This window comes from Meleagris gallopavo, chromosome Z (genome assembly GCF_905368555.1).
Source record: "Meleagris gallopavo chromosome Z, MGAL_WU_HG_1.1, whole genome shotgun sequence".
NCBI classification, from domain to species: domain Eukaryota; kingdom Metazoa; phylum Chordata; class Aves; order Galliformes; family Phasianidae; genus Meleagris; species Meleagris gallopavo.
The window spans coordinates 20,868,685-20,892,652 of record NC_139435.1 but is presented as its reverse complement, the minus strand read 5'-3'; the positions used below and the strand labels follow the sequence as shown (position 1 = coordinate 20,892,652).

The window sequence follows — 23,968 nt, the reverse complement described above, 5'->3', positions numbered from 1 at the left end:
AAGGCTAAGTCCTTCACACTAAAACAGTTTTGTCAGAACCATAATTTAATAACTTAAAAATGTTTAAGATAATTAAAATAACAAAAATAAATACAGTGCACTGCTATTTTAAATAAGCAGATTCAAAGAAACTCCATGTCAATCCTTACCCTCATCCAACACAACATTTAATGAAATACAATTTGCTAGAGCTATGCTTTTTTCAAAGGCTTTATTTTCATTAAAATGCATATCAATTTTTTCAGAAGATTTTAAAACATTCAAAAAAATGCTGAGAGAAATTAAATAAGCAACTTGTGCTTATAGGTATATTGGGGGTTTACTTTCTCTTTACACAATATGATTCAACTGCAAAAACACAAGAAGTTGGTCCAAAAAACAAACAGCAGAAATAAAACTTTTCTTCAGCTTTCTTGTTTTACTTTTGAAGAAACAACACAGACTTGTGCAATATCATCATATTCGTATGTTCTCTTCAAAAATGTGTCAGTAAGTCTTAAGCCAGAGACACTCTAGAAAGGAAAAAAAAAAAATTATAAGACCCATTATTAGAATTACTAAACTTACAAAACAGGTATTTTATAACAAATCCATGCCACTGACTTACTTGCAATCCCTGCACTGAAGACAATAATGTAAGTGCAAGACGGAGAGAGGAACTTGGGTGTAATTTTCCAAGTTGTCTTCCAGAAACTCCACACCAGTGGATGGAATTAGTATTGCACATTTCTAAAACCAGATCCATAGTCCTTTCACTGCTAGAGGAAATTGAAAAATGAAAATAAACCTGTGGACTTTTTTTTTTTAAGCATTCAATGACTGCAAATATTTAACAGCTAGATTATTATTTGGGTTGTTATTAATGAAACACTTAAAATTAATTTATATAATCATAAGACTGCAAATAAGATTTACTGTGATGTGCACTAATTTACACACAGCCTTGGCTGTCATGTTCTGTCACAGATTTAGTTAATTGGAGAAGATAACATTCACCTTTTCAGTGTGCAGTACCTGCAGACCAGGTATTTTCTTTAGTTCCTGGCTTCAGATTTTATTCAGAATTACTTTACAAAAGTGTTGCAGGAGACAATAAAGGTCTACTGGAGAATACAGTGTAAATACAAATCAAGTCAAAACATGGATAAAGACCCACAAAAGACCACTTAGGAGAATGTTTAGGAGACATTTTAGGGGTGGTACAGCATTAGCAGTAAAATCAAACTTGATATAAATGGTATTTATTCTGATAAATTATCTGTAATAAAATAAAGAAAAACAAAACAAGTAAGCACTAGTTCTGTGAAAGAACTAAGAGGACTTCTGCTTTAAGCATGCAATTGAACTGTGAAATCTTATAAGATACTGCAGCCAATTCTGCAGAATTCCACTGCTGATTTTTGAGTCTCTTAATTAGCATAGTATTAACACATAGTAATGGAAGATATATTTAATTATTTAGAATCACTGGAATCCCAAAGATGTTTAAAGTAATGAACCATCAATTTGGTGGTATTCAAATAAAGTCCATGTTTGAAATGTTTCAGAAGAAATGCCCTAAAAAATGTACTAGCCACAACTTAGCAAGTCAGGAAGAAGAACAAGACTCACACGACATCATTACCTGCAATTTGTTATTTTACATGTAATATCAAAAGGCTCTTCCAAATTTACGGTGTCTGGTATTGTCTCCAGAGAAAGCCTTACATCACCATAACCAGGAGCCTGGGGAAGCACAAGAATGCACATTTCTCAAATACTGGTTGGTAAAGTTGGAGTTTTTTCTATTCAAGTTTTCATTTACTACAACAGGTTTAGAATAACAGGATGTTACAAGGATTGTCTCTTCTTGCTCAATCGGTATGCCATCCACTATTATCACCTTTCTGATAGATTTAACAATTCATTAGACAGGATGATCTGCATCAAGTATAATGAATTATATGCACATTATTATTAATTTTTTAGACAGTTCAGTCTCTGAGTTCCAATACTTATACACTGTTCCTGATTACCATTCATTTCTATGACCTCTCTATCAGATGGTTATCAGAGATGCTATGGGTAATATAGTTTTCCTGCATTAGTCCTTCAGTATTCTTCATCTTTAGAAAAATTATTGTTCCTAAGGAATAATACAGTGCATTCTCTTGCTATTTCAGTCTCCCAAACATCTGCCAAAATACTGAATTGCCACCAGATAATGGTGCATTAATAGTTTTCTGTATTTTGTAAAGAGTAAAAACATCTTGTATGATTTCACTAACAAACCCACAATGAACACCCAATTTACTACAAACTTGGGTTGATTGAAAAGCTAATGCTTTTTATCTTTAAGTTCAATCTCCAGAAATGATAAAACGATAAAGGAAAAATGAAGGAAATTTTATTCTGCTTAACAAGTCGTAGCTGAGATGTACGTTCAAATTCTGCTGATAAAATGATGCTGTGCTAAAAGCTACATCTACAGCTTGACTAAAGGGTATTCCCAATGAGGCCCAGACAATAAGTCAGTAACTTGACAGCTTGCGAACAGCTTTTAGTTATATATGGCTCATTACAGACTGAAGACAGATGACATTTTAAAACTCTTATTAAATTGGGCATTAGAGTGAGCAGTGTCAAAACAGAGAATTTCAGATCAGTAGAGCAATGGAACTTTGGAAACCTGCAAGAAAGAAACATAGTCTGTGAATTAAAAGACCACTCCAAAACCAAACAAAATTATTTTAAGCAGGGAAAATCCAAGAAATTGTTTCAAAAATGCATTCCTGATCTGGACCAAAGTAATGATATAAAGGAACAGTAAGGGTAAAATCTGGGGCTTGTGAGGGAAACAAAGGCTTACTGGATTACTAAATGGATTAGGAGAAAAATGATGAAAGGTGAATGGAATTTAGACATCAACTAACCTGATAGCACTTAGAAGATGAGACAATGAAAGTAATCACAACCTCAAAGTTTATGAACAACTTATAAATTGACCAGAAAAAATAGCCTGAATCAAGACTGTAAATCTGAAACATACACAGTATTACATATGATACACATAAAGATTATAACTCATAGAAGCTAATACGTCTGTATGAATTAGGGAGAAGACTTCTTTTTATATGCTAACTGTTCATGCAGGAGTTGTTTTTTCAGTGCTTTTCAGCTTCCTGCCAAATGGAAACCAAGAAGTTCATTTTGTTCTGATACATTTTGCTATACACCACTTGATTCCAGCAACGTGTCTACAAGCCATTAAGTTAGATTGTTCAGCATATTGACAAAAAAGAAAAAACATTTTCTGTGGCAGAGAACAAACAGGAGATAAAAAAAATATATAGTCATTCACAAGATCAAAATGAAAACTCCAATTCAGTGTTTTTTTTCCACACTTCATAGACCAAACATATGCTGAGTATTTACATTAAGCAACTTTCCCATATATATATTAATCTGAATTCAGATCGAGGTCCAGAAAGTAAGAAGCTTGAATTTTCTTTCAAGTTATTATTCAGCTGTTTATTGAGTTGCCTTAAAATTGATACTAAGTTAAACTGATGCTTAAAGACTTACCATTCTTTGAAGCTGGCTGGTTTGCAGTCTTCCTCGCTCACCTAGATTTGTTTTCCATACAATATCTAGTTTACCAATCACAGTTACACCTTTTATTACTCCAGCTTTTTCTGCAAATTCCTGCTTTGGTTTCAGGCAGTATAAATACTGACGTGTGTCCATAGGTTGTAAATAAGTTCTCGAGCCAAAAGTTGACTCACTAGAACAAAAAACATTATTCCTTCATTTTAAACAGTTATTTTTCGGAGGATTTAAGAAGAACTCAACCTTTCTTCCTCTCCTTCCCCATTTTTAATGTGCATGTGGCAGTTTAGTCGATACAAGCACACATTTTATATATTCATTATTTATTCAATAGAAAACAATCCCCAAATTTATTCAAAACTAAAGGACCATGTTTAGATGTGAAGAAAGTAGACTCGGCTGAGACAGAAAGAGCCGAGGTAGAAATCCACTTTATTATCTGGCATCTCAACATTCGAACAATTGGGCTGGTAATTTTCAAAAGCTAATTTAATCTCATTGGCCACGAATTGTATACAGATTTAGCTTTGTTTAAAAAAAAAAAATCAACTGTAGCAATGCTCTACCTACCTTAAACACATACATTAACTTATCCTTTCAATTCTGCACAGATATTCACAGATTAAAAGATACAGAGGTAAAACAATATGCAAAACCAGCTATATTCTTTCATGAGTTTTGGGTTTTTGTTTTGTTTTGGTTTTTTTGGTGGTGGTGGTTTTTTTTCTGTTTGTTTGTTTGTTTGTTTGTTTTTACCTTCAGGAAGCAGATACAAACACATGAATACAGAAACTGGGTGTCTGATATAGGAAGAGGCAAACACTGGTACTGAAACAAATTTTAATCCCTGATTGCTTTGTTTCTCACATTAATTTGAATGAGAGCAAGATGAGAGCAGAAAAAGCAATCGCTGTAATTCAGACTCCCTGTGCATAAGTAGTACTTCGAAATAAACGATTCTTCACACCAACAAATCCAAGGAGCTTAGAACTTAATTGTGAATGAAATAAATCAGGAAATAAATACTTAAGGACCATATATAGATAAAGACCTCCAAAGTACCTACCAAACCATTGTTTGTTTTTTGGGGGGATAGACTTTACAACAACAGGAAACAGGCTGTAACAGTCTGCAGAACTGAATACATTAATTCATGTGCTATTAAAATAGCAAATGAAAAAAATGAAAATTTTGGAAAAAAAAAGCCAATACAGTTACTTAGTGAAGCTATTAACAAAAGATTAAGCTTTGTGCTTGAAACATACTGAAACATTACTTAATGAACACAATAGGGAATCATCACATAACATGAAGGCAAGGACAACAGTAAAGATGGATTAAATTCAGTTTCATCTTCTGAATTCTCTGTAAGAACTTTTTCAAGAGTTCTTACAACTACATTTTCCAATAACAGTTTAATCATTTTCTCAAGTATCAGGAAAAGGGAGGAAAGTAGATGCCAAGAACCAATAGGTTCAGGACATGAGTAAAGCTGACATGTAAGTATGATAGACTTAAGAAAAACAATCCCTTCTACAGATCACAAATAAATCTAATATTATCAGCTTACTCATATTTTAGAGTAAAGATTTCATGCTGAGAAGTAAAGAACTATATCATTATAGCTGGTAAGAAATATAGAACTTATTCTGTCTATCAAAGTCCAGTTTATTTCAAACTAATTCCAAGAAGAAATTGCCATGCTTCCATTTCCTGTATTCACAATACGCTCTTCTATTTTATCAAGCACAGATCTCTTAAGTTTTTACCTTCAAGACTCACAGCCCCCTCAGCAACTTAAGGAAACCTTTGTTTTGCCTCTCCAACCTCTTCATTCTTTAATCTTGTCTTTAACACTCTTGCTAGCTCTCATAAGATTTTCTTAATTGCTACAATTCCAGATGGCAATGGTCACGAAGTGGAATTGAATACACGAGTGCAGAACTGCATTTCAGCCATCGTATTCACTGAGTCTCAATATGCAAAAAATCAATTCACACTAAGTCATTCTAAATATGTAAACTGTTATTTGACTCCCTTCCAGAAAATTCCAGGCTCTCTCAGTTTTACAAGCTCATGATTACAGTTTCAAGACAAGAAACATTACATTGGACAAAAACACTTTGAATGAACAGCACTCCACTTTACTGCAGCCAAATGCTTTGACAGACAAGGAGAAGACAGAATTTTCACTTTAGCTCCTACTACAGAGCACTCAAAGTACACCTCTTCCAAAAAATCCAAGCAACTGCAAACTGCAAGCAGCCAAATCTGACATCCACCCTACAAGCTTTTCTGTCCACAGTAATTTCACAGAACACAGTATACATCTCTTCTGCTATTTGGTGTTTACTTCAGCATGACAAATACTTTGGCCTAAGACTCTGTGAAGGAATTCCACTGATTCACCTTGACTGCTGGTTGGATAAATTTTAACTAGAATAACTGAAAATAGATATGCATCTACTAGAAAGAAACAAGGATGAAAGGGTCCCATATCTATGAACAGACAGGTCAGAACCATATGTGTGTGCTAGATTTTACAAAAATATACTGAAACGTTTTCAATGCACCTGTTTTATTATTTGAGGGTGAAAATAGGGATTTGTTTATAAGTTTTTAAAAATAATTTCTATAAAAAAGAAAACTAACAACTTTTGTAGCTGAATACATAATAGGAATTTGTTTTTTTAATTATGCAAATAAGTTCACTCCTACAGTTACAGGCAACTCAGTGATTATAGGGCTTACAACTCATGAAATCATAACAGAATGTTTCCTCAGTCTGAACATACCTTTCCCCTGCTGAGTCAACTGTGTTCAGTTCTGCAACATTGTACATAATGGATGGCTCTAAAGAAACCTTCTCCATAAACATTGGAGAGGTAGTGATATTCTGAATCTGAGCTTCCAGAAACACTTCGTCTGTCTGGGGAAAAACAAAATAAAGAGCAAGATCACAAAAATGTAATTGCTGAGATTAAAATAATATGTAGTCCTATTGTTAAAAAAACAAACAAACAAAAAAAAAAAAAACAAAAAAAAAAGTCGTGTGTGTTTAGTTCATGCCTGCAAATCAAAGTAATTAATACAAGAAAAACCTTAATCCCAGTTACCATTAATAGGAGCAAAAGTGTTAGTGAACAGATACCTTGCCAAACAATGGATGTGGGATAATTTTTGCTACTGTTCTAGCTACTGCTTATTTGTAACACTTCAGATTGCCACTTTCCAAGATTTTCATCAACTTGGTAACAACTGAAGTTTTGATCCAAATTATTAAAGAAATACAAGCAATTGCAATGCACGTTAATGCCATGCCATGCCAGATTACTAGTGCTGTATAAAAACAATTAAAGGAAGTATGCATGTTTTGCTTGAACTAAAGTATAACAGCTCAGGTACATGCTCTGAGATTTTTATTCTGAAACATTTATGTGTCAACTAAAAAGTAAAACAGCTTCCCCTTTCACTCAGCTTCATCATGCCAATGGTCACTAGCATTACTTACATATAACAATTTAGTAGGTGCTCAACATTCAGAATGTCCTATAGGATCTATCTGTACTAATGAAGCTAATGCCTCAAGATGTTCTAGTGCAGAATGAAAGGTACAGACTGTTTTACTGAATACACTGAAAAAAAACTCATGAAATCAGAGGGCTTTTTGCCTCTGCTTCTCTGGAAATGCAGACCATTAAAGTCACCTTGAAGCTCTAAAACTTGATGGCAGAATAACCATTGAAGGCTCAGGCTCAGGCTATCAGACACATAAGTTCCTGAAGAAGTGCCAATTACAAAAAAAAAATAAAAAAATAAAAAAAAATAAAAGAAATTAAAAAGAAAAAAAAACAAAAACACTATGTCCTGGAGTGGGGGGAATATCAAATCTGCATTTTACAAGACAGTTACCAGTAAACTGTGTAACAAGAAGATTAAATGTATGATAAATCTAAAAGATGCATTTCATGGAGAAATGGAAAAAAGCTTACATTTTCTTTTAAATCAGTGTAAATAAGCTGGAGAAGCTCAATTTGTAAGTTACAGAATATGCCTGAATTACATTATTCTCAAAAGGAACTCTGTTAGAAGGAGAAATACAGACTAGTAATGGAACAATTCATCGTGCCTTACAAACATGTTATGCTTGTATCAGATAAATAGAGGAATGGAAATTGTGCAAGTTTAACAGACTACCTTGCACTTCCAAGAGTTGGAAATACCCCCAAATTAAACATGGCTCTAGGCACTCATTACAATCACCACCTGACTGTTGCTTAAATGAACAGTTTATATCCCATAAATCCATTGCTGAAAATCTCCATTAACCCAAGTTTTAGTTGTTTTAACGCAGCAACCATAGGCAGAAATTTTGGAAAAGCTAGTTTGAAAGGGAAAAGAAAAAGCAAGCAGCATAATGAAAAAGCAAGTTAGCTTTATGTTATTCCTACATGTAATTGTATAAACATCAGTTGTTTTTTTCTTTTTAAATAAATAAAATAAAAAACACCTTAAAGTAGGTCACCAGAATGCAGTTTGCCTTAGTACAACACACACCTTGAAGTGAAATCAGACTGCAGAAGTACTATACTAACTCATCAACTCTTACATGCAGTTGAAGTTGGAAAGCAAGGCTCCAGCTCAAGAAAGAAAGAACATCCAGCTGCTGCTCTCTCCTCAAACCCACTGTCTCCACTAACTGGATGGGAAAAGTTCTGTCACAGCTTACACAAGTAGTGCTGTTGTTAAATCTACATTCCTATGGTTCAAAACTATTAATGTTTTAAAGGAGATTAACTCTCACTTTTAAATAATGAATCCCCTTTTCCAGTTAAAAAGAAAACCTCTCTCATCAAATTTTTGTGATATGTCCTAAGAATAGCACATGAGAATTTGAAATTACCAACTTTCAGTTTCAACAATGGGTATTAAAGAAAGAGCTAACCATTTAAATGATTAGCTGTACATATGCAGGACAGATGGCAAAACATCAGTTCATGATATGGAGAACAAACATTGCTTTTCCATTATGTTTTTAAAGTGTCAACAACAAGCACATAGACAGACAGACAATTAAAAAAGCATACAGATTTATTAAAAAAAAAATAAAAATTACCACAGAACTGAGGTCACTCTAATGGGAAAATAAAAAAAGAACACATTAGAGAAATTAGGGTTAAATGTTAAAGAAAAAGGAGGCTAACTTTCAAACAAAATGCATTTCTGCATTTTTTTGCACCATCTAAACACAAGAGAATTAGTAAGACAGAAATGTAAATTAAAATGGATGCAAACAAAGATGACAAGTACATTTCTATTAAGTAGTAGCTAGTATTGTTACATGGTTTACTAGCTTTGCTTCCGATTTTACTAACTGCTGCAGAACCAATACAAAACAGAGCCTAAGGCATACGAGCCACATGTAAGGCATGGCAGAATAAATTAATTGTATTTTAAAAAAAGCAGTTCGGGAGCAATTTTAAAATATGTCTTTAATTTAAATCCATGCAATGAGTTGAATATGAAATGGAAAAACAGTCCTTGTCATTTCACAGATAATTTCAAGTATCCATATATTTAATGTCTCAAAAGTAAAAAGCAGGTTTTAAAATGTTCTAGCCAAGACACAATACTACAGCTTGCAACAAAATTTGGCATAATTTAAATGGGAAAAAAATATCTTTTTGGGGGGAGATAATCTTCATTAAAAAGAAAAACCAAAATACTTCAATTGAAAACTTTGTTTTCACAAGCGTCTGTATGTTTGCCTCCCTGAGAATGTTTGCAGGAACAGAATCTTTTCCAGATCCTTTCTGAGGCACAGAAAAAGTCACTGAGAGACTTTCTAAAGACTGAGTCAGGTAATTCAATCACAGGATTGCAGCAAGCTAAGGTGACAGGACATGCATTTTATGCACGAATTTCAGTGACCACCATGGTCTGGGTGTTACTGCAACATGAGCAACATGCAAGAATATTAAGTTCAGTGTTATCCCTTGTCCTAGAGAGATGAAATAAAACTAGAAATTGTAATTCATAATTATAGTGATAAATTTTACAAATTGATTGTATCTCATCAGTGGTATTAACAGTTCAATTTGTTACTTAACTTTTAAATACCTCTAGTTAATCAGCAATTACACATATCTTCCTCCACTCCCAAGGAGAAGTCCATCTTAAAATTCAGAATGTAGGCATTGGTGCTTCTGATAGCAATGTATGCCACATACAGCATTTACCCAATTTCTTCTTTCTTTTTTTATTTAACTATCTTTTATTGTTACATCACATAGCAGGACTTAATGTTAATTAATGAAATTATTAATGAAATTAAAATCAGTTTGCTGGATAAACAAAAATCCTTCAGTTAATATTATCCACAGTTTTTTTCTAAAAAAAAGAATTTTTAATCAATCATATGAATACAAAAGCAATGAAGTCATACGAATACCCAGACAGAAAGAACAAAAGGCAACAAAGCAACCTTTTCAAACCTTCATGGATTTAAAAAAATAAAAAAATAAAAAAATAAAAAAAATCCCACCAGCTTACCAAATCAAAACAAAAAAACAAAAACCATAAACCACCATCAGCTCAGACACCTCAATTTCTCACAAATTTTTATTTTTAATGAGGAATTGGTGGCTAGCCGAGGAATGATGACATTTTATTCAATCCTTTATAAATGCCATTCAGCCAAAAAAAAAAAAAAAAAAAAAGAAAATCAAGAAAAGAGTAGTCATGCCATCTCAAAAGTCTGCCTAAAATTACAAATTCTTTCAGCACAGAACAAAATTTACATATAAAGTAGAGAGACAATAAGGTCTAAGACATTTGTTCCTCTTTATCCCACCATGTATTTTCTACCTGAAATAATGTGATCCATGTAGAAAATGAAGATTTATCTTATTTATGTAATTCCGAAGATATTCCTCATTCCTGGAATCTATGCTAGATCTACGAAGCACTCAAGCACTCAGCTAGTAGTACACTCACATATTCTGATCCTCTCAGGTACATCTCTTAATCAACCTAATAACTGAAGGTTAGATGCAGCCAGGTATTTTAAAGAAAATACTCCCTTTCATTTCTTTGTACTACGACATTTAAATTCTTTGGACTATACTTCCTCTAAATAAATCACATGCTATATTAAATGGCTTATAATCTACGTGCTGGTCATATACAACAGAGAAAATCTTGGGGAATCTCCTGTGCAACTCTGAACATGGTCGATGTTTGCACCCAAGATCCTCATCAGTAGACCAAAAATTATGATGTCATTTTTCCTGTTTTCTCTGTTGATTTTTATCAGAAATATATCTTTTGCAACTGGATAGCCATAATATCGCATGATGAACCCCATATGATTGAGATATACAATTAAGACAATAGATTTTGAGACACTCTGCTTTTCTACTGCAAATTCATAACATGTATCTGCTCCATTAAGAACAAACAGGAGAGTAAAATGTTTTCTACTTAACACAAAGTATTATCAGATTGTCACATTTGGTTTTTTTCTTCCATTTATTCTTCACTGAAAAGAATTTTCTGCAATTTCACTCTCATTTAAACAATTTCAACTGAAGTATTTAAGACTACTAGTAAAGATGTTCAACAAAATGGCTGAGTTAACCATGTTTCAGAGGTTATGGTGTAAGTTATTAATCATAATGGAAACTCTTTGCAAGAACTTTGTACAGACAATACAGAATATTATGGACTTCCTTATTATCAGTATCAACTACTTCTAATGAGATAAAGGGGAAGTTCACATCCTGTAACAGATATAAACAACACATATATCTACAGGGGAAGTCTACAACGGAAAAGAATGATCTATGTAATTTGTAGGAGTTACCACTATCAGTGCTAACTTCAATTAGAATTCTACCAGTAAAGAGCCCAAAAGAGATACTTAAGTACATCCAAATAAATATTTGCAGTTATGAGGATTTAAAGTGCCATGCATAACTACCACAAACCTGAAAATTAAGTTATTTAACAGAGGGGTTATATTTACATTGGAGAAAAATTTGTTTTTCCCATTGTGGTAAACTGTTATCTGTTTTTCATACAATTAATCTCCCCTTACTGTAAGTAGTCTATAAACCTGAAAATACTATCTGTAAATGCAAGTATTTGAGTTCACGGGACAGCAGAAAACATGAAAAATTTTCAACAATTACATTAAATTCTTTACATGCTTGCTTTACATATGCCATTTCTTTCTATTTTCCATCATGAATCTATTTTTAATTTACATTACATAAACTCATCAGCAAATAAATATGGTCATTAAGAAGATCTTTGAATTTAATCAAACTACCTAAAATGAAGTAATAAACAGTAAACCAAAACAAACCTAAATACAAATAGCTCACATTTACCTCTGCATTGTAGAATTTGGTTTTCACATCTAGTGGTTTGAGCACCTGAGTGAAATGGAGAAAAGACAGGATGACTACTTGTTTCTCAGACATCATTAATATAAAATGTTTATAAGTGATAAATCTTCACCAAAGTGGTATTCTTGGATTTTTTTTCTATTCTTTCCCCTTAAGCAGAACAGGTGTATAAAGAAACATACAACAGAATCATCTAAAAACTCAAAATTTGCTATATGCTAGCTGCTAGTTATTTACCGGCCCGTCTGCTTTCTTATTGCCAAAGTAGTCTTCTCATATTGGTAACAAATACTTCTGCAACGTCCACTTATGAAATGAGACAAATATTACGTAGTGAGCAAATTTTGTCTTTAAAATAACATTACATCCACCTTGCATCCTGAAGTGGTCTCCACTTGCTTTCAAGAGGGGAACAAGAATAATCTAACAGGCCCTGGAGCATTTAGTACCAAACAAATGTTGCTGAGGACTTCTCTAAAAATAAATGAAAGAACTACACACGTGATTTTCTTAAGCAATGAACCATTACTAGCCATGACTTCCTTCTTGAAAATACAACTGTTAACACTACTATGAACTGGAAAAAAAATAGGCACCAGACATTTTAAATCTCATAAATCAACAGTGAAAAATTTGATGATATAAAAGGAGACAATAAAGTGATGGTTTTTAAGTGTTGCACATAACACCAGTATCTTCAACTCCAAGCAGTTAATACTTACAAAATGGAAATACATTGATAAATCTGAAAGAAATAACGTATTACACTTGCAAGGAAACAAGTTTAAAATGTCTTGCTGGGAACATTTATTCTCCTACACATATGGCAGGCCCACAGATACTAATAGCACACGCTGATATTCTTTGTACCACATGGCAATTTAGCCTTCTAAAGACCAAAATAATGTTGTCTGCAGTAATCAGATTGAGTACAGGGCTGTAAGAGTAAAATAAGATCATGTGCAATCTGGAGAAGTACATGAGTCTGGCTCATGTACTGTCAGAACCTGTATAAGAATACCCAAAAACATATTAAGTAAAACACATCACCCAATACTTCTTTGTTATTCCACAATCATCCAAGTCTTACCATATTCCACAGTAAATCAACACCCATTAAATACACAGCTAAAATACACTTTCCGGCCAAAATCAGTCCAGATGATAGTGATTTCCTGCTTTCATCAGCTATTCTAATCAAGTTTTGGTACCTGTGTGGTGGAATGAAGGCTTTCAACTTTATCAATTAATTCTTATGATATTAGTAAAATATAGCACACTAGAATTCTTTTCTTAGCTTCCTTTAAAAAAAACCCTCTGTTCCAGTTTAAAAAGGTTAAAAACACTAAGAGAAAAATCAGATTTTTATAATTTAAACTCACAAGTTGGATGTGTCAAAGTCAGACTGAACAACACTTAATACGTCTAAAAAAAAATCATAAAAATGGCTGCTATAAACAGATAGGAAATTGATTTTTCTTTACCAATCAATGAAAAAAAATAGTATCTATAACTTCTGAAAACTTCAGTTGTGCTGTAATTATAAGCCATCAGTTCACACAGTTTGAAGTGATAGCTTCCACCAATTTGATTTCAAGTGTCAAATATATAACAGCATGTAAAAGTACTTCTGAAGCGTAAACTATTTTAACATTAGTTTTTCAGACTGATTCACTTCTTACAAATAGAGTAGAATACTGTGTACTGTACCTGAAATTTGAAGAACTTTCTGAAGTACATCTTCTCTCCTGTTTGTGTAGTATAACTTACTGCACAAACTAAGCTAAAGGAAATATTTAGAAAAAATAATAATTAAATTTTGTACTGTATCAAGGAAGGAATAGAATATCAGCACGTGCTGCAGTTTCACAGTTTATTATAGCTCTGTAGTGCTAAAAATAAATCAAAATCAGATAAAAACACTAAGTCTGAAGATTTAAAACCTTACATGTGTGTTCCTATTTCCTTCACTTCATGATGAATCACATCGTCAATACAGCAGTCAGGTTTAAGTTCTGCCACTGCAGCAGTAGAAGCTGAAAGGTTCAAGCGCTGAGAACTTGTCTGAAGATCAGCCTAAGAACAGAAAAACAAAGCATCAGGTAACACTACAGCTGCTTAAGGCAAACTATGGAAAAACAATTTAGGCTGAGAAGTATCTGAGGGCTTTATATCCTGCACATTTTTATACATAAAGTACAACTGTGTTCATTGCAAGATAAGTTGCTTCCATGTATTTTAGAAATTGTCTTTGACAAATCCAATCCTTCAATATGTAGCTTATAAAATCCCCATTTACTCTTGAGTTCCACGAACTTCTAAAATTTTTATTCTCATGCAATTCTCTGTTCAGCAAGAAATGCAAAATATGATGCATTAGGAAATAAATCATTCGAAACACAAGCAAAACACAAGTAAATACTTGTTATATAATCAAAGCTAGTCTCTTTATAACTGAAAGCGCAAATAAAAGAAGAATACATGTTTTTTTGGCTTTGGAAGTTTTGCCACTAATTCTCCAGAGAAGCTTTACAAATTATCCACTTTTTAATACAATTTCATTTTGTTTTTTAATTTTAATATTTAAATATTTTTTATCCCCACTTCCATTTTCATTTGTTTTTGTTTCCAGTTGCAAGGAATATTTTCTGGATCAAAAAAGAAGTGACAAACAGTCTGTGTATAAAACATGCCAAATGCACTGATACTGTAAGAAAACAATCAAGATCTTTTGTTTGTTTTTAACAAACCCAGTATACAGATTTCACATACCTTCACCAGTATGTCCTTGACAACTTGATTACTATCATTATGCACACTAATGTAACTGGAAAATGTTTCTCCCAGAAATATATTTCTGTATTTAAAAAATATACATATATGTTTAGCAACAACAACAACAAAAAAACAACAATTCACAAAATTCCATTTTTAATATATTTATTTTAAGCTGATCATTAGCCTCGCTAATTTAATTTCTATATCCAGATCTTAAAATGCTAGAAAGATGTAGTTTGTGGAAGTCCTATGAGTAGCTCACAAACGTTGTACTAAGTCTGGTGTGAAGAAATACAGTGCTTATACTATACTGCAACAGTCAACAGGCTCACTGGGGGAAATCCATTTGCTGTGGTTAATTTTTATACTTTACTAGTATCCAGAAGGAAACAGAACTATTTATAGGATTCAAATTTAAGAATAGCTAGGGAGGCTGCCAAATCAAACCTTAGAATATGTTGGCAATTTCATACCCTTATTTCTAAATGTCATCCTTCTAAGAGCAAATTTCAAAAGAAAGTAAGAAAATCAAAAGTTTTTACAAGATAAAAATACAAAGACAATACTACACACAAAATAATAGACAACACTACGACACACAGAAATCATCGCAATAAAATCGATCAGCATAAGCTGTGGTTCATAGCAGCATTTCACATCAGGACTTCACCAAAATTTCTTTCAACTTTCTGTTCCTGATACATTCAATCAGGCTGCAGACAACATTAGGCAATATACATTTTTATGTTACATTACATTCAAAATTGAGTCACAGAATGGTTTTAAAATGATTGAATATCTTATTGCATGGAAAGACAAGTAAGAAATGTTAAACGAATCCTAGAACTTAATATACATTACAACATTTCAGTCTTACCCAAAATTTTGAGGCAAAGTCAGCATTTCTCCAAGCATCAAAGCTTCTGCTCCTTTTACAGTAGAAGGATCATCTTTCATGAGCTGGTTAAATAGATTACCTGTAGAACATCAAATTGCATATACCTGAGTACTAGCCAAGTCAAAGACTTTGTCTGCATTTAGAATATGAAATGTATTTTCTTTTTTTTTTTTCCTCAATTTATGCTAAATATACTTATTTTACAACCAACTTCCTTAGGGACAAAACACATGCATATATGCTTGTTTATAAGTTAGGGCTTTTGCAACTACACTGAACAGCACAATCTCAAAGGCATTCTCAAATTATAACTAAACCTTAAGGAATGTTCTGTCTAAATAGAGCATACCATGTAACACAATTGATCGGCCCCATTTACATTCTCCCCAGACTGCCTTGCATTTCTACACAGGTCTCTTTTCTTGGATCTTTCCCTTTTTCTTATACTTCTAAGTTGCAACTACGACTGAGGGACAATGCAGGAATTTGCAATACATGACTCTCCATCCACCAAACATATGATTCTACTGTGATTCAGTTTCCATAGTAATATGTCGATTATAATTAGTGCAGCATTTTCTTTAGATAAAGAAAACATTAACAACCTTTTGTTTTCTACAATCACGTTTTTCTCTGTTAGAGATGCTTTCCCAATTAAAATAACTGCATGCTCCCTACCTCACAGTAACAACTGTAGAGACAGTGTCTTAAGTGCTTAGACTTCAAGTTCGTATGTTTGCAATATAATCACTAAGTTTTCAAGGCTGTAGGTGAAGAGTTGTATAGTTCATATTGGCTCAGAAGAATTCTTTTCACATATAAATCTTAGATGCACTGCTTAAACCTAGCAATAGGTGCACTGTATGGGAACTGTTGAATCATGGCCTGAACCACTGATTGATCACCTGAGGCAAGCACCCAGTCAGCCCAAGGAGCACAAGTGAAGGCAATCAGTGTGACTGGAAGGGGTGGAGCCTGGCTGCACCTCTCCTAGACCCCACTTAAGGGCTGACTGCCACTGAGGAAGGATCTCTTCGTGGAGATCCCTCCTTTTGGAGTTTTCTATTTTGAGCCTAGAACATGGGTGAGCATTTCATTTATTTTTGATTGTCTCTTTCTACCACAATAATCCTTCTAACTATAAACTTGTAAAATACCATCCTAACCATGCCACTCTAAAAAGTGTACATTTGTTAACTGTTCAGTGCACAATAATCAGTTAGTAGGTAAAACATACCTGGCAAATCTCTTTCTTCACAAGTCACTGGAATGTTAGTGAATAAGGTAGGCTTTGTTAACCTCATCACTGCAAAAAAAGAAAATAAACCACAGATCAGTTGACAAGTTTGTTTGTTTCAAGTACAATTCTGTCATGCACTCCCTCCATTAAAAAAAAAGAACAAACGAAAACAAAACACTACCAAATCTCAGCTCAAATGATGTGAAGATCTTTTTAGCTCATCTGATCATTTTCAACGGAATAAATTCCGTGCTACTCTAATCTAAGCATATGGATGGTGAAATTGGTCCCTCTTGCTTTTTCTGGCACAATAATATCTACCATTTTTTACCTTAAATTTGAATCCGTCTTATCTGTTAAAATGTTGTACTATGTGCTTTGTGGATTCAAGGAGTGTACCAGCTTAATTCTGTGTGACCATTCTAAGTCTAGATGTCTGTTCTGTGACTCTAGATACCATAGAATTGAACACAATGACTTATTTGGATCTTAGCAGCCATAAATACCAGGACACAACATAATTTACATCCTAATCTCCGCAATATACATATGATACAGATAGAAATAAGGAGGCAAGATTGTTAATACAACAGCAAAAGTGCCAAAAAAAAAAAAAAAAAAAAAAACACTCCTCAGGGATCTTCTTATAAAATCTTTCATCAATACCAATAAATCAAAATCATCAAGATCTTCTCACTAGAAAAAAAAAACCTACTTCAAGAAAGTTGTGTTTTCAGTGGCAGTTCTTCTACAAAGATAGAAAGAGAGAGCTGAGGTTGATCAGAGTTGAGCTCTTCTCTCCTGGAGAGGAGAAGGCTCCAAGAAGAACTGACTGTAGTCCTCTAATACCAAAAGGGGAGCTACAAGAAAACTGTAGAGGAACTCCATTAGGGAATGCAGTGATAAACTGTGCAATGGTTTCAAACTAAAAGAGGGCATATTCAGATTAGGTATTCTGAGGAAATTCTTTAATCAGAAGGTGGTGAGGCCTTGGCACAGACTGCTTATCTCTGGAGGTGTTCAGTGTAGGCTGAATGAGTTCCTGGGCAGCTTAATCTGGTGGGAGGTTTTCCTATTCAAGGCCGGGGAATGGAACTAGGTGATATTTAAGATTCCTTACAATCCAAACCATTCTGTGACTCTCTAACTTCACTTTAACTCAGAATACTCAAGGTCACATGATTTTCACTTGCACTATATATTTAAGATTCTTGAAGTTACAAATTTCCTCCCTACTAATATAAATCAGTGCCCCCACCTTGCATATTGCTACATTTGAATGCATCCACGTAGAACTTAAGTTTAGCATTTGTAATCTCAAATTTTGATCTGAATATGTAAAGTGCACCGATTCCTTTTTCTTCTGAACTTATAAAACATAAAACCACATTATTTTTATAAAAATCATGATATTTCTCTTGAATACAAAATGGTAAACAACAACCTTGCACTGAAACACGTACTGCAATTTCACCTTTATTGTACTACTTACAGACCATCTCAGCATTCACTATTTCCAACTGTATAAAAATATTCAACTGCTTTCATATAGTGGGCTGGGCTGGTTCACAGTAACTTAATACTATCATATAGCAAACCTACACAAGCTAATATTTACATGAACAAATCTTAGTTTTCAAATTTAAAACAACAACTTCAAAACATTGTCTTTTGTGTGTGTGTACAAAGATTAAAAATATGACCACTGAAGGCTTGGTACCATGAGGTAAACAAAAAGTCTCAAAATACACAAAACAAAGTAGAGAAGCGGATTCAACATAGGAACTGAAAAAGGTACTGAATCACATGTGCGTATGAACAAAGCAGCTCTAGATAGCTCAAAATAGAATTTTTTACTTCATTTCTGCATTGGTCCTACCCAAAACAAATAGTTCTCTAGAAAAACTAAATGCTGCATTCATTTACTACTGTTTAGTTCTCCAGCTGTGGTGTACCCAAGTAGCACAGTGAGTATCATTGGTCATAAGCCAGTTAAGAGAAAGCAGCAGAAACCTGACAGCTACAACTGAATTGTGGCACTGATCTCTGTTCCAAATTTAGGAAGACTATAGAGTATCAAGTTGGAAAGGATCTACAAGAGTCACAAGGTCCAGCCCCCAGCTCCACACCGGGACATCCAAAAGTCAAACCCTGCATCTGAGTGTTGGCCAGATGGTCCTTGAGCAGGACTGGTACTGTGACCACTATCCTGAGGAGCCTGCTCAAGTGCCCACCGCCCCCTGGTGCAGACCCTGTCTCCAACCCCCAGCTGCCCCTCCCCTGGCACAGCTCCATGCCGTTCCCTTGGGCCCTGACGCTGTCACAGAGCCCTCTGCTCCCTGGGAGAAGCTGCAGCCACCATCAGGCCTCTCCTCTGCGGTGAACACACTCAGAGGCCTCAGACACTCATACTCCTTGCCCTCCAGTCCCTTTTACCATCTTCATAGCCCTCCATGGACACTCTCTAATAGGTTTAAGTCCTCCATATATTGTGGCGAAAAACTGCACCCAGAGCTGGAGGTGAGGCTGCACAGTGCAGAACAGAAGGGACAACCCCTCCCTCACCCACTGGCAGTGCTGAGCCTGCTGCACACCAGTACACGGATGCTACTTTTGGCTGTCAAGGCACACTGCTGCCTCATGGTTTAACTTGGCATCAGCCAGAACACAAACTATGGGGGTTTTCTATGGGGGCTGCTCTGCAGCCTCTCATCCACAAGTCTGCACGCTCCAGGCACAGAAACTGGCACTTGTACATTATAACTCAGGCACTTGGTGAGTGTCCAGCACTCTTATCTCTTTGCAAAGCCTTTCTACCACCAAGGAATGTTTTCTTAGTTAAGTCCTAAGTGTATTTAAAGAATATAGTAGTGTTGTATTATAGACAGTTACCTCTTCAAATCTACAACAAGTTTATATAGCTAGAACTGACTACTTATAATGGAAGAGTTACAGCTCAAGTTTAAAATAAAGATAACAGTAATAAAATTAAAAATATACACCATGGAGTTAAGTCAGAATGCACAAATTAAGATACATAGATTACTGGATTTAATGAGACTACTAAAGTATTTTGTTCTTGTACATTACAGATTATCTCTTGCTCTTCTTCTCAGCTTCTAAATATAAAAGTAACACTTACTAAAACATTTTCCATCTTACTCCATTGTATCTCTAAAAATTCTGACAGCACAAAGTAACATCCTTACTATTATCTTTAAGATCAGAGAAGTAATTTCACTGATTTAAGTTGGCTACATAAGCTTTACAACTAATAGTGACAGCTAGTTACTTCAGTCATTTGTCGTATCAGTTTTGCTAAGCAGTAATATTAAATCCCACAGATGCATCAAATTATAATACAGAACATTTAGCCTTCAGCCAAAGTTTAAAAATGCATGTCAATGTTCCAAATTGAGCAACATCCTTTTAAACTACAAAGAGGTATGCAATATCTACAATAAAATATTACTATTCAAACATTATCATATGAAGAAAAACAAGCAAAATTCCAAAGGGAATATCCTGGAGAAATTAAGTGCAGAAGTTTTGGTTTTTTTTTCCTTTAGGCAAAGGATGAGAAAAAAAAAAAACATAGAATACTGCATTAAATCAAACAAACATACTAATCTTCATTGACCCATTAATGATTTTCCCAACAAAAAAAACTTAAATACGCTACTATAGCTTGAAAACTGTAGTAAAGTAGCGAAGTTATTTTCTCCTAATTAATTCATCAGCTGTTCTGAAGTTTGTATATTTTAAGATCCTTAAAAACTAAGCTACCTAGAAACTACTTCAGACAACAATATTGTTATAAAACTATCTTACAGTTATAAACTAAATATAATTCCAAATTTATGTACAAACAAATCCATTTTATCAGTAAGGCTTAGCTTTTCCCTAAGAATATTTCTAATATATTCACAGTATAGTATATCACAGAAAATCCATATCTGTCCCAAAGATCTTTGGATAGTAGCATTGCAAGACGGCAATTCGTTCTGCTTGATAAGTCTATTTAATTTTATCCAGATGTCCTCCAAGTTCTGGTTACTACAATTAGACTGCTCAATTGTCCACTTTGCTCTATAAAATGCATGCAATTTAAGTCTTTCCAAATTGTTTTGAAGTTCTTGAGATAGAGGAAGAATCTTTTCTTTAAGCTTAGGGCTATTGAGAGAGACACTCCAAGACCTTTTCAATTTCTGTTTTTCATTAGATGGTGGTTCTCCTTGATTTTCCAAGTTAATTTGCCTGCGGCCATTTTGTGTGTGGATTAAAGTCTGCCCGTGATTCACATCAGACTGAAATTCAAGGAGATTTTTTGTGCAGTCATAACTAGGAGATTCTACAATATATTCTGAAGGTGTAGTAAGTTGTTTCAATTCTTCTGCTTCCTCAGAAGAAATAACAGGTGGCTGCTTTTTTGGTTTGAGCGGAAGTCTGTACAAATCATTTGGAAACCAGGGTGTGAATCTTGGTAACTGACGAATGGGAAATTCCTTCACTGCTGCTTCTGCAAATTTCTGCAGTTCTGTCAGATCTCTCTGATGTGGTCGATAATGTAAGACCACTTCCATGCTTGTGCAGTAGGAATCCAGTTATTCTTAATTACAAGAACAGTTTCTTGATGAGGATTCATAAGTCTAGATTGAAACATCTTATTTACAAGAATTTCCTTGCCCCATGCTGCAAAGATCAGTGGGAAACGGGACCTAAAGCAGAAGTATTATGAAAAAATAAGACACATCCAAATAAAGAAAAACATTGCTAGAATATTTTGTAAAAAAAAACAAAACGTGGTAAAAACAAGCCAGACATGTACATTAACTTTTCTATTTACTCAAGCTGACTACAGCAACTGTGTTACATCATCACCAGCATAACTTCAGTACATGGAACATTACCCACAAGAAGACAATTTAATAGATGTTGTCCTTCTGCAAGAGTATTCCTTTTACTGGAACCTTTTCATGCTTGCCATCCACCTGTCAATCTTGTTACATTTTTGTGATGAGTATTAAGGATAACTGAGAAGACCTCAAATATTAATTCTTACATATTAAGGCAAGCATAATTCTCTTTTTCCAAAGATTCTGTACTCACATGACTTTATGTATTATCAAAGCATGAAGTAAAATAATTTTTAAAAATATCATCTTTAATAAGACGCATCACCACCACTGTCTATTTCAGCAAACATACCAATCAAATATTTATTTATTTTTGAAGTATTTTCCCCAAAAATTTCAATAAACTCAGCCAAGGCATATGAATTAACTACAGAATATACTGTGTATTACAGAAACCCTTCCTGAAATAGTACTGACAGATGCTGCAGTTTTTAAACTTGACACTAAAAGGTAAGTGTCTAAATAGTCTGAAGTCTGCTCTTCTTCCCAGTGTGTATTATGTTCTGCACGTTCAATTCTTACCCTCATAGCTTCCAAGGAATACATGCAGCCATTCTTTCAGACGTAATAAGTCCTTACAGATTTTATACTCTAAAAATATCAGTAACTTCTTTCTTTCATTTAAAGACCAAATTAAACGTAGGGAAAAAACAAACAAACAAACAACAAACAACAACCTACAAACAGGACTATGAGACGTAACACAAAACACATTATATCACGCACTCTCACTCGAGGTTCCCCTCTCTGCTTACCAAGTTTGCAATCATTTCAGGTTCTCCATCAGACATCAGCAATATACAGTAATGTTATAGTCACTAAAATTTCAAATTGCTTAATCATGTCATTGTCAATATTTTGTATAAAATAGGGAAAAACGCAGAGATATTCAGATATCCTTCTGATTTCTATTTGCAAAATACACAGTGTGGGCACTGTATCAAATTCAAGCCCAAGGATCTTACTGATTTATCGCAAAAGCAGATTGACATGCCATACAACTTGTTCCTTTGTATAAATTAAACTAACAAAATGTTCTGATAATGGCAGCTGACAGTATTCCATGTTCTTAAGTTTTGGATTAGCTGTTGTCTGTGCACATATACAAAAAAGTGACTGCTGATCTCTGAATTATAGTTAATAAATATGGTTAATGGTTTACTATGAGATGCTGAAAACCCTCTCAAAAAACACTGTGAAGCAATTAAATAAACAGAAGATGGAGTCTAACATCATCTATATGCCCACACTACTTTACATAACTGAGCCATCTCACTCACTTAAAATACACGTGTAATTGAGGTTTTAACTGTTCCCTACTCCACTTCAATAGCAATGCTTTTTTCCAACAAGCACTGTTCAAGAGAAAGAAGGTGGATACTTCTGCTGACTGCAATAAGGGGAAGCTTAGATTCAGGTTTTTCACTGCTTCAGCTCCTAAGCTGATGGTACTCAAGCACCTGCTAGCACAACCAGCTTTTTTTTAGAAGTCTATCGATTATTTTTGTTTCTATCAGCTCTAGCTCTGTGAGCTGATGAGAACTATCAATTTTTTCCTCTCAATACCCGTGTTTCCTGAATCAAGAATGCAAGCCAGCGGCTGTTCACCGAGGGAAAAAGCCATTAAAGGAAGAAAACACCAATCAGGAGACTAGAAAGAAAATCTTAAAACGATTAAAAAAAAAAAAAAAGTTGGAACTGCTGAAGCCTGTCTGCAAACCGCAAATACAGAAAAGAGCCCCGAGCGCCCAGCCAGGCCCGGCGCGCAGCCCCATCCTCCGCCCGCCCGCTCCCCGCAGCGAGACGCGGCGACGCGGCTCGCGCCGTCCTTCCTCAGCCCTCCTCTGACCCGGAGGAAAGCAGCTTGGCCCTCAGCGCTTCCCACGCTCAGGGACTGGGCGCGGGACTCGCCGGTAAGAGCGGCCCCTGAGGCCCAGCCAGGCCAGGCACCCGTACCTTTCAGGGCCAGCAGGTGCTCCTGCTTGGGCTGGTTAACGTCCATGGTGCGGCCGCGAGCCCCAAGCGCCGCAACCAGGGAACAAGTGCGCAGGCGCGGAGCGGGCACCTCTGAACCAGGAAGCAGCTGTTCGGGACACGCCCCGTCCGACACAGCCACGAACTGCAGCTACTCAAGGCG

The 23,968-nt window shown here is 34.8% G+C and overlaps 2 protein-coding genes across 5 annotated transcripts; both read right to left on the bottom strand.

Moving 5' to 3' along the window:
* Nucleotides 1-194: 194 nt before the first annotated feature.
* On the bottom strand, nucleotides 195-23,915 carry TRAPPC13 (trafficking protein particle complex subunit 13). Of its 4 annotated transcripts, none has more exons than XM_085212561.1 (13): nucleotides 23,788-23,915; nucleotides 16,913-16,981; nucleotides 15,655-15,754; nucleotides 14,772-14,856; nucleotides 13,948-14,075; nucleotides 13,710-13,782; nucleotides 11,982-12,026; nucleotides 8,705-8,722; nucleotides 6,384-6,517; nucleotides 3,565-3,763; nucleotides 1,625-1,725; nucleotides 608-758; nucleotides 195-512 (listed from the first exon to the last, which is right to left on the bottom strand). In XM_085212561.1, exons 1-13 carry the CDS (start codon nucleotides 23,831-23,833, stop codon nucleotides 405-407), a joined length of 1,257 nt encoding a protein of 418 aa, XP_085068687.1. In that variant the 5' UTR covers nucleotides 23,834-23,915; the 3' UTR covers nucleotides 195-404. The 4 variants fall into 4 exon arrangements, with proteins under 4 accessions (XP_085068687.1, XP_085068688.1, XP_085068690.1 ...); XM_085212562.1 differs by having other exon boundaries at nucleotides 608-755; XM_085212564.1 differs by lacking the exon at nucleotides 8,705-8,722.
* SHLD3 (shieldin complex subunit 3) lies at nucleotides 18,376-23,916 on the bottom strand. Its single transcript, XM_085212580.1, has 2 exons — nucleotides 23,788-23,916; nucleotides 18,376-21,633 (listed from the first exon to the last, which is right to left on the bottom strand). The coding sequence occupies exon 2, from the start codon at nucleotides 21,496-21,498 to the stop codon at nucleotides 20,749-20,751; it is 750 nt and encodes a 249-aa protein (XP_085068706.1). The 5' UTR covers nucleotides 21,499-21,633; nucleotides 23,788-23,916; the 3' UTR covers nucleotides 18,376-20,748.
* Nucleotides 23,917-23,968: the final 52 nt, after the last annotated feature.

Bases quoted from the DNA above. Each gene is read 5' to 3' on its own strand.
- TRAPPC13 (XM_085212561.1), bottom strand. From the start codon at position 23,833: ATGGACGTTAACCAGCCCAAGCAGGAGCACCTGCTGGCCCTGAAAG. The intron at 15,755-16,912 runs GTATGTTTTACC...GATGTTCTACAG, and splicing joins TGAAGAAAGAGATTTGCCAG to GTAATCTATTTAACCAGCTC. The intron at 513-607 runs GTAAGTCAGTGG...TTTCCTTTCTAG, and splicing joins CTTCAGTGCAGGGATTGCAA to AGTGTCTCTGGCTTAAGACT.
- SHLD3 (XM_085212580.1), bottom strand. From the start codon at position 21,498: ATGGAAGTGGTCTTACATTATCGACCACATCAGAGAGATCTGACAGAA.